The sequence below is a fragment of the Phallusia mammillata genome, chromosome 1 (assembly GCF_965637545.1).
Source record: "Phallusia mammillata chromosome 1, kaPhaMamm4.hap1.1, whole genome shotgun sequence".
NCBI lineage: Eukaryota > Metazoa > Chordata > Ascidiacea > Phlebobranchia > Ascidiidae > Phallusia > Phallusia mammillata.
In genome coordinates this window covers 8,334,772-8,344,892 of record NC_137252.1, presented here as the reverse complement: position 1 = coordinate 8,344,892, position 10,121 = coordinate 8,334,772, and the positions used below count along the sequence as shown (strand labels likewise).

Sequence of the window (10,121 nt, the reverse complement as noted above, 5' to 3'; positions counted from 1 at the left end):
AATTGCTACATGGTGTCTGTATCTAAAAACCGCAGTTACAAATGAGAAGTCAAGCTGAAAAATCAAAGCAATGGAGTTACAGCATGAAGGGTTAGATTGTCAAAACAAAAGATCCGATAGTTTACTGATGAAAGATTTGCAAAAAATCTTCCAATTAAAGCGGAAATAACTTTTTTAACCACCCTCTTCATGTTACTATCCTCCGTATTACATATTGCTTAGTGCGCATTTCATGTTTTCTGTTTCTATAGTTTTGGGCAAAATACAATCTAATGTTCACTCAGGTGAAAACCAGTAATTCGCCATTGCCGTATAAGTGCTAGAAAGTCAACAACAATATAGAAGCAATGTACAAATGAGAGGAAATGCTCGGTATTAATAACTGCAACTCAGGAATTAAAGGACGAGTTGTAATTTTTCTCGGTATATACATGTATGACAATGTTTTAACCAACAACAAGTAAGCAAAATTTAGCCACAGTTAAGTAAGCCTGAGATGGGGCTTGAACTCGGCCTGAACCAGAAAGTACACGCACTTAAACGGGAGTGAACTTGTAACTGTGTTTAAAGAAAGCCCGAAATAGGCATAAAAATTGGTAAAACTGCGTTACATATGAGACCCAAGGCAAAGTCGGGCCTAAATTAGGCCTATTTTATTCAAACTTAGCCCGGCCTGACTTGAAACTCTGGAAGGAAGACATCGAAAAAATTATAAAAAAAGTTATACATTATAAGCCTCAGCTTGAGTTATACATTATAAGCCTAAGTGTCATCAGCTTGAACCGTCTTCGAGATTTTGCTACAACAGGGAGACAGAAATGTGTAAACAGCACTGTATCAAACCGTTGCTAATCGAAACGTTCTGCCCGCCGGGCAAAATATTATGCAGCTCTGTAAATTAAGAAACGCACGTGTAAGGATTGGCAGCCTCCCAAGTAATTCGTTTTCGCCACAAATATTTCATTTGCCCTCGTAGTTTATCCCAAAGTTTTCTGTTGCGTTTTACGAAAGGTTTTTAATTTTCCTAAATTTGCTCGTCGACCAATGCTTTAATAAAAACGTAAAGTAAATGTAAATGTTATTGGGTTTGAAAACGCCAACCTTGCTCTTGTAGGCATTTTGTTTTCCGCAACAAATCATCGGGACAAATTCCAAGTACTTTTATAAGTATTCAAGTAAAAGTACGTGAAATATTTGTTTGTGTCTTTTCACCACCACGCTGTATAGATCTTAAGCAAAAACAAGCCACATATCAGGAGGCAAATATCCATTTAAACGTGCTACAAATCCCTTAGGGTATTTGCCCAAAACCAATTTATTTGCAGGTAGATTGGATAATCCGATTAACAGCATCCAAGTGCGCTTGACAGATATCAGGAAAATTCGCTGCAAATGCTGGACGAAATTTTTCAGCTCTTGCGAGGGAGACTTCTTTCAGTTCTCTTCCAGAGCTCATCGCATTTAACTACGCAAAAATAAAATGTTTTACTACTGTGTAAAACAAATGCAAAACACAGTGGCTTATGATTTTTTTACATACTAATTTGCGAAATATTGCATTTTTGTTTGGTAAACCTTCTATAAAAAGGGACAAATTTGGATTTGGCATAGAATTTGTTGCAAACGCATTTGTTTGTGAGTGCCCATACATTTAATGGCGTATTTTTCATTGTGAAAAGAAGTCTCTAAAAGGTATAAGTGTTAAATGAAGGCAACCCAGTAGCGGGATTCAATTTTTTTGTCAGTCGGTTTTATCATAAAAGTCATATTTTTTATCCGGTTCTGTTGCAGTAACCGGTAATGCTAACCGGTTCACTGATCTCATAAAACTTCGTGAGACGGTTCTATATAAAAAAAATCTCACCACACCCAATTTTGTCTAACCTGTATTTTGCTTGCAATTTCCACCTTATACATGTAATCAAACGCCTTTGCCACCGTATCACCAACAGTCATTATACCGTGATTTTCCATCATTAAAACGGTATTAGTGTCTGCAAACAAAAAGCGTTTGTTTAAATGCAGTGAGGACAAGTATTTGAGACAAAATGCAATATTGAAGATTGTCAACTATTTTATTATTTACCTCCCAGCAACGAAGCAAGTCGGTCGAATTCAACATTAAAATCTTTTTCGCCGTCAAACTGTCGGTCGTAGGCCACCCGGTCTATGATAGCCATACTGTTGGGGTGAATACATCGAAGAGTAAAATCCTTTGTACAACCTGGATGTGTAAGCAAAGTCATGTTCTTTATAATGCAGTTGTCATGCTGCTGTATACTAAAATTGCGACGTTTTAAGACGCTAAATGCTTATACAAACACCGACTTAGTGACGTTTTCTAGTTTTGCATTTCTACATACCAAAAACAATTCCGAACTATAGTTCGATTTCCCGATAGGGAATTCTATGGATTCTTTGGCTTGTGCATTTTTTGCTTAACCATTAGAAAAATCATGAAGTTCGGATTACTTTGTTCTACTTTGATGTTTATAGTTCTTTAGTGTGCGATTAGACTTGGTTATAATTTAAACCTCACCGCACTAGTCCAACCCCTAAATCATTCCTATCAGGTATGGTGCAACAAAAGTTGAAAAGTTACAGCGTTATTTTTTTGCCTGGCATTTGCCTTTACGTACACAATGCAGTCGCATATTCTGGATGTGCGTGAAATACAGCTTCCACGTCCGGTCTTCTTCTGTGCGCTGCAAGATGCATCAGGTTTGTGACCTTTGCCACGTGCCCTTCTCCTATCATAACACCTGTGTCTTTGTCCATCTCAAAAAAACATTCTTCAGTGATCTCTGTGCCAAACAATTGCAACAGATAAAATCAGTTACATGATATGGATTTGTACTTTTTATTGAACATGCGCAAAAAAATGTACATTAGTGTTGAATACTGTGTTCTGGAAATGCCATTGGGCCAAAGTTAAGGTTAAAAACTGGAACTTTTAAAGTTGGGGTCCAAGTTTACCGAGTCTTTTTATAACCAAGGCGTCCGATTGGACTGCAAATTACCAACTAAACACGATTTACGTTTTGTAGAGTAATTATGCTTGTTTGGTTAACCTGTTTTGCCACTCTAGTTTCCTTTTTTTCGTTCATAGACTGTTTTAAGTTCGCACAACCCCTTTTGTTGAACCTACCTTTTTATTTTAGCAATTTATTCTATGTGAGAAAAACATATAGATAACAAAACACACCTTGCCACATTAATCCAAATGGGGCAGTGAGAACCACAATGCCGTTTCCGTCTTTTGATTTGGCAATTGCAGACACATGGTTGGTAACAGAATCTTGCATTCCATACCTGCATATAGCACTTGTGAGTCACCATTTTTCAAACTTTACAAACCATAAAACTCACCATGCCAAAGCACGACATGCTTTTGCCAATTCTCTTCGGACAGTTGCATTATCCCTGGCTACCAAGTGCTGAAGTGTGCTCATTTTTGCACGAATTATTATCAACTAAATCTATGGAGTCAAGAAATATGCAACTTTTAATGTACAGACACGATCTGTGCTAGATAAACGCTTTTTGGAATCAACCAAAGCTGGAAACCCTTACCATTACAGTAGACCAGGCAGTCTAATGTGTGCCCTATATTTGCAAAAAGTTTATGTGTCTGCACTGTACATATACATTCCGCCTGAGGCAAATACGATTTTGTTTGGGTAGAGACCCATTTATGCATTTAACCGTGGTGCTGTCTTAGCGGTGTGGTTTACTGATGTACCGCGTTTGCTTTCAACTTTTTGTGCCGTCAAATAAGCTGAAGTGCGTATACAGGGACACAAATGCACGTATGGCTATTTAATGCTAAGAAATTTGTCTATATATTTGTACATGTGCAAAGCCGCAAATGAAAAAAAACTGCTGAAAATGAAAATTTAGATTCATCATTATACTTGCAATCCTTAAATCCCTTCAAGGAAATGGATATTTTACCGATTTTCCTTTGTGCAGTTAACCACAACGTGTAACACAAGTGAACTTGATTGTCACAAAACCTTTTTATTTATCTTAGTTGATGCATCAAATAATTTACATGAATATGAATATAGGTACACTATTCACGGTTTTGAATAATCTGAGCAAAAAAATCAGAGCCAATATGTTTGTGTAGAGCAGTGATTCTCAAACTGTGTGCCGCGGCACACTAGTGTGCCGTGTGAGGTTTCCAAGTGTGCCGCGAAATCTTCTTGTTTTAAAGTGCAAACATTTCCTGGTGTTTTAAGACTTCAGAATGAAAGACTGGTGTGTATGACAACGTTTCAAAGCTCATATTTTTGTTATTTGTTAATTGAAAGCATCCTTACCCATCACGATTAGGTTGAAAATTACCATTTTTAAACAACTTTTGTTATGTTTACCTGCAAAGTGTGCCACGACAACATATTTTAGTTCTTTAATGTGCCGCATGCATAAAAAGTTTGAGAACCACTGGTGTAGAGCATAACTACGTTTCGACAAGTACTATTGTCATCGTCAGGTTATAAGAAATAAAAGCGACAGAAGGCACGCAACAGGGTGACGCACAAAGGTAAAAAAAGGCGACACGAAGTTAGAATGTAAAAGCAATTAACGGAGATAAAATAAAAACGCACGCGGAAAGGGTGCCAACGAGTGTACCCGAGGCAAAGCACGACGGCTAGATATTGAATAAGTAGAGTGGTGTTGATTCCTGGCCATTGTTTAATTCCGGGTTATGTTGTTGTATGTATAGAGATTCAAGAGTTTGTATCGTGCTTTGCCTCGGGTACACTCGTTGGCACCCTTTCCGCGTGCGTTTTTATTTTATCTCCGTTAATTGCTTTTACATTCTAACTTCGTGTCGCCTTTTTTTACCTTTGTGCGTCACCCTGTTGCGTGCCTTCTGTCGCTTTTATTTCTTATAACCTGACGATGACAATAGTACTTGTCGAAACGTAGTTATGCTCTACACAAACATATTGGCTCTGATTTTTTTGCTCGCAATATGAATATAGTTTAGCAAGCTCTTTGCAAGTTTGCAGCAATGCGGGAGCAGTTTAAACCATGAAAAGCGGCGTTGGCCCGTGCAGTGTTTTCACAACAAGCAACACCGATACAGTTACCAAGTTAGCAATTGCTACATGGTGTCTGTATCTAAAAACCGCAGTTACAAATGAGAAGTCAAGCTGAAAAATCAAAGCAATGGAGTTACAGCATGAAGGGTTAGATTGTCAAAACAAAAGATCCGATAGTTTACTGATGAAAGATTTGCAAAAAATCTTCCAATTAAAGCGGAAATAACTTTTTTAACCACCCTCTTCATGTTACTATCCTCCGTATTACATATTGCTTAGTGCGCATTTCATGTTTTCTGTTTCTATAGTTTTGGGCAAAATACAATCTAATGTTCACTCAGGTGAAAACCAGTAATTCGGCATTGCCGTATAAGTGCTAGAAAGTCAACAACAATATAAAAGCAATGTACAAATGAGAGGAAATGCTCGGTATTAATAACTGCTCAGGAAATTCAGGAATTAAAGGACGAGTTGTAATTTTTCTCGGTATATACATGTATGACAATGTTTTAACCAACAACAAGTAAGCAAAATGTAGCCACAGTTAAGTAAGCCTGAGATGGGGCTTGAACTCGGCCTGAACCAGAAAGTACACGCACTTAAACGGGAGTGAACTTGTAACTGTGTTTAAAGAAAGCCCGAAATAGGCATAAAAATTGGTAAAACTGCGTTACATATGAGACCCAAGGCAAAGTCGGGCCTAAATTAGGCCTATTTTATTCAAACTTAGCCCGGCCTGACTTGAAACTCTGGAAGGAAGACATCGAAAAAATTATAAAAAAAGTTATACATTATAAGCCAGGCGAGCTCTGAAATAAGTTTTCAAGCGTTATGTTTGTTATGTTCTGAACATTACAACATGATGTTCATCAATTAGCCGACGTTGGAAATACGCTATTCATTTGTGTAAATTGCAGCAAAACTGAAGCAATGGTTTTTTTTACATGCTGGTTAACAGGGTTTTATTTGGAAGACGAATGTATAATCTTTTCCACCTCATCTAAGTGTTCTTGGGCCATATTTGGAAAATTGGTTGCGACAACTGAACGATATGTTTCGGCCTTTTCCGGGGACACGCTTTTCAGTTCCACTCCAGATCTCATTGCTGTTAACTGCATTTAAAATATAATACAGAATAAATTGTGCGCAGCAAGGTTAGTTTTTAGATTTACACCAAACCGCTTATTTTAGGTTTACACCAAACCGCCTCAAAACGCTGTAATAATAAACATCCATGGTCTTCGTTCCAAGTACAAAAAGTTAGTTCTTATGAATCATCTCAAGCTAATATCTTCAACCAGAGTAACAGGAACAACTTCTCTAGTTTCCAATATAATCTGCTTTATAGGTAGTACAATACACCTGAGGCAGAAGATGTTATTGCTCGGAGAAACGTTTAAAAGTAAATAATGTAATTGAAGCGGTATCGGCTTTCGTTCTTACAAGTCTTGTGCTGTTACGACAAGACTCGGTTTAAATACACATTTGGTTTAAGTACAGTTTATTCAGTGCAAAGCGTAGTTCAAAGACTAGTTCAAAGACTGGAAAAACCTTGCACCTGTTTTTTTAGTCGAGTGACCAAGCATGAAATACGTCGCTCGAAAATATTTTGTTTGGTGCTTGAACTGGCTTTTTTCAGTATTTTCTGTGATCTTGCAACTGAGACAAATTCTACATGCAAACTAATTATAAAGGTTTCTTCTGGATATACATGGTGAAACTTTAATTTTTGTTTTCTGTTCACTACAATTTTTAGCTTGTGACCAGCCAAGATCAACAACAATGGTTGGTATAAAACTACGATCTTACTTATTATTAAAGTGTAAATGATTAAAGTAGTGGTTATTGAAGTTATGATGTTTTCAAAAATAAATCAACTCCATAAAACAAATAGGCAAATAAAGGCGCTGAAATAAATCTGGATATTTAGAAAAAAATGAAGTGAAAGAAAAACTTTTAATCGCCCAACCGAAGCAATTTAGTGGAATGTTTTCGACTACTTTCAAAATTAAATCCAAAATTTATGAGCTGGTGTCATCAGCTTGAACCGTCTTCGAGATTTTGCTACAACAGGGAGACAGAAATGTGTAAACAGCACTGTATCAAACCGTTGCTAATCGAAACGTTCTGCCCGGCGGGCAAAATATTATGCAGCTCTGTAAATTAAGAAACGCACGTGTAAGGATTGGCAGCCTCCCAAGTAATTCGTTTTCGCCACAAATATTTCATTTGCCCTCGTAGTTTATCCCAAAGTTTTCTGTTGCGTTTTACGAAAGGTTTTTAATTTTCCTAAATTTGCTCGTCGACCAATGCTTTAATAAAAACGTAAAGTAAATGTAAATGTTATTGGGTTTGAAAACGCCAACCTTGCTCTTGTAGGCATTTTGTTTTCCGCAACAAATCATCGGGACAAATTCCAAGTACTTTTATAAGTATTCAAGTAAAAGTACGTGAAATATTTGTTTGTGTCTTTTCACCACCACGCTGTATAGATCTTAAGCAAAAACAAGCCACATATCAGGAGGCAAATATCCATTTAAACGTGCTACAAATCCCTTAGGGTATTTGCCCAAAACCAATTTATTTGCAGGTAGATTGCACAATCCGATTAACAGCATCCAAGTGCGCTTGACAGATATCAGGAAAATTCGCTGCAAATGCTGGACGAAATTTTTCAGCTCTTGCGAGGGAGACTTCTTTCAGTTCTCTTCCAGAGCTCATCGCATTTAACTACGCAAAAATAAAATGTTTTACTACTGTGTAAAACAAATGCAAAACACAGTGGCTTATGATTTTTTTACATACTAATTTGCGAAATATTGCATTTTTGTTTGGTAAACCTTCTATAAAAAGGGACAAATTTGGATTTGGCATAGAATTTGTTGCAAACGCATTTGTTTGGGAGTGCCCATACATTTAATGGCGTATTTTTCATTGTGAAAAGAAGTCTCTAAAAGGTATAAGTGTTAAATGAAGGCAACCCAGTAGCGGGATTCAATTTTTTTGTCAGTCGGTTTTATCATAAAAGTCATATTTTTTATCCGGTTCTGTTGCAGTAACCGGTAATGCTAAACCGGTCATAAAACTTCGTGAGACGGTTCTACATAAAAAAAATCTCACCACACCCAATTTTGTCTAACCTGTATTTTGCTTGCAATTTCCACCTTATACATGTAATCAAACGCCTTTGCCACCGTATCACCAACAGTCATTATACCGTGATTTTCCATCATTAAAACGGTATTAGTGTCTGCAAACAAAAAGCGTTTGTTTAAATGCAGTGAGGACAAGTATTTGAGATAAAATGCAATATTGAAGATTGTCAACTATTTTATTATTTACCTCCCAGCAACGAAGCAAGTCGGTCAAACTCAACATTAAAATCTTTTTCGCCGTCAAATTGTCGGTCGTAGGCCACCCGGTCTATGATAGCCATACTGTTGGGGTGAATACATCGAAGAGTAAAATCCTTTGTACAACCTGGGTGTGTAAGCAAAGTCATGTTCTTTATAATGCAGTTGTCATGCTGCTGTATACTAAAATTGCGACGTTTTAAGACGCTAAATGCTTATGCAAATACCGACTTAGTGACGTTTTCTAGTTTTGCATTTCTACATACCAAAAACAATTCCGAACTAGGGAATTCTATGGATTCTTTGGCTTGTGCATTTTTTGCTTAACCATTAGAAAAATCATGAAGTTCGGATTACTTTGTTCTACTTTGATGTTTATAGTTCTTTAGTGTGCGATTAGACTTGGTTATAATTTAAACCTCACCGCACTAGTCCAACCCCTAAATCATTCCTAACGGGTATGGTGCAACAAAAGTTGAAAAGTTACAGCGTTATTTTTTTGCCTGGCATTTGCCTTTACGTGCACAATGCAGTCGCATATTCTGGATGTGCGTGAAATACAGCTTCCACGTCCGGTCTCCTTCTGTGCGCTGCAAGATGCATCAGCTTTGTGACCTTTGCCACGTGCCCTTCTCCTATCATAACACCTGTGTCTTTGTCCATCTCAAAAAAACATTCTTCAGTGATCTCTGTGCCAAACAATTGCAACAGATAAAATCAGTTACATGATATGGATTTGTACTTTTTATTGAACATGCGCAAAAAAATGTACATTAGTGTTGAATACTGTGTTCTGGAAATGCCATTGGGCCAAAGTTAAGGTTAAAAACTGGAACTTTTAAAGTTGGGGTCCAAGTTTACCGAGTCTTTTTATAACCAAGGCGTCCGATTGGACTGCAAATTACCAACTAAACACGATTTACGTTTTGTAGAGTAATTATGCTTGTTTGGTTAACCTGTTTTGCCACTCTAGTTTCCTTTTTTTCGTTCATAGACTGTTTTAAGTTCGCACAACCCCTTTTGTTGAACCTACCTTTTTATTTTAGCAATTTATTCTATGTGAGAAAAACATATAGATAACAAAACACACCTTGCCACATTAATCCAAATGGGGCAGTGAGAACCACAATGCCGTTTCCGTCTTTTGATTTGGCAATTGCAGACACATGGTTGGTAACAGAATCTTGCATTCCATACCTGCATATAGCACTTGTGAGTCACCATTTTTCAAACTTTACAAACCATAAAACTCACCATGCCAAAGCACGACATGCTTTTGCCAATTCTCTTCGGACAGTTGCATTATCCCTGGCTACCAAGTGCTGAAGTGTGCTCATTTTTGCACGAATTATTATCAACTAAATCTATGGAGTCAAGAAATATGCAACTTTTAATGTACAGACACGATCTGTGCTAGATAAACGCTTTTTGGAATCAACCAAAGCTGGAAACCCTTACCATTACAGTAGACCAGGCAGTCTAATGTGTGCCCTATATTTGCAAAAAGTTTATGTGTCTGCACTGTACATATACATTCCGCCTGAGGCAAATACGACTTTGTTTGGGTAGAGACCCATTTATGCATTTAACCGTGGTGCTGTCTTAGCGGTGTGGTTTACTGATGTACCGCGTTTGCTTTCAACATTTTGTGCCGTCAAATAAGCTGAAGTGCGTATACAGGGACACAAATGCACGTATGGCTATTTAATGCTAA

At 37.3% G+C, this 10,121-nt stretch overlaps 2 protein-coding genes across 3 annotated transcripts; both read right to left on the bottom strand.

Annotated features, from left to right (window-relative positions):
- Window positions 1-1,270: 1,270 nt before the first annotated feature.
- On the bottom strand, window positions 1,271-3,605 carry LOC145213033 (putative aldolase class 2 protein PA3430). Its single transcript, XM_080081281.1, has 6 exons — window positions 3,370-3,605; window positions 3,206-3,312; window positions 2,640-2,804; window positions 2,087-2,224; window positions 1,885-1,994; window positions 1,271-1,465 (listed from the first exon to the last, which is right to left on the bottom strand). Exons 1-6 carry the CDS (start codon window positions 3,450-3,452, stop codon window positions 1,316-1,318), a joined length of 753 nt encoding a protein of 250 aa, XP_079937407.1. The 5' UTR covers window positions 3,453-3,605; the 3' UTR covers window positions 1,271-1,315.
- A 3,980-nt stretch (window positions 3,606-7,585) lies between these two features.
- On the bottom strand, window positions 7,586-9,887 carry LOC145213066 (beta-adducin-like). 2 transcript variants are annotated; one of them, XR_013856806.1, is made up of 5 exons: window positions 9,662-9,887; window positions 9,498-9,604; window positions 8,928-9,096; window positions 8,397-8,534; window positions 8,241-8,304 (listed from the first exon to the last, which is right to left on the bottom strand). XR_013856806.1 is itself a non-coding variant. In XM_080081313.1 (4 exons), exons 1-4 carry the CDS (start codon window positions 8,944-8,946, stop codon window positions 7,635-7,637), a joined length of 417 nt encoding a protein of 138 aa, XP_079937439.1. In that variant the 5' UTR covers window positions 8,947-9,012; the 3' UTR covers window positions 7,586-7,634. The 2 variants fall into 2 exon arrangements, 1 of the variants encoding a protein (XP_079937439.1); XM_080081313.1 differs by lacking the exons at window positions 9,498-9,604; window positions 9,662-9,887 and adding an exon at window positions 7,586-7,784 and having other exon boundaries at window positions 8,195-8,304; window positions 8,928-9,012.
- Between the last annotated feature and the right edge of the window lie 234 nt (window positions 9,888-10,121).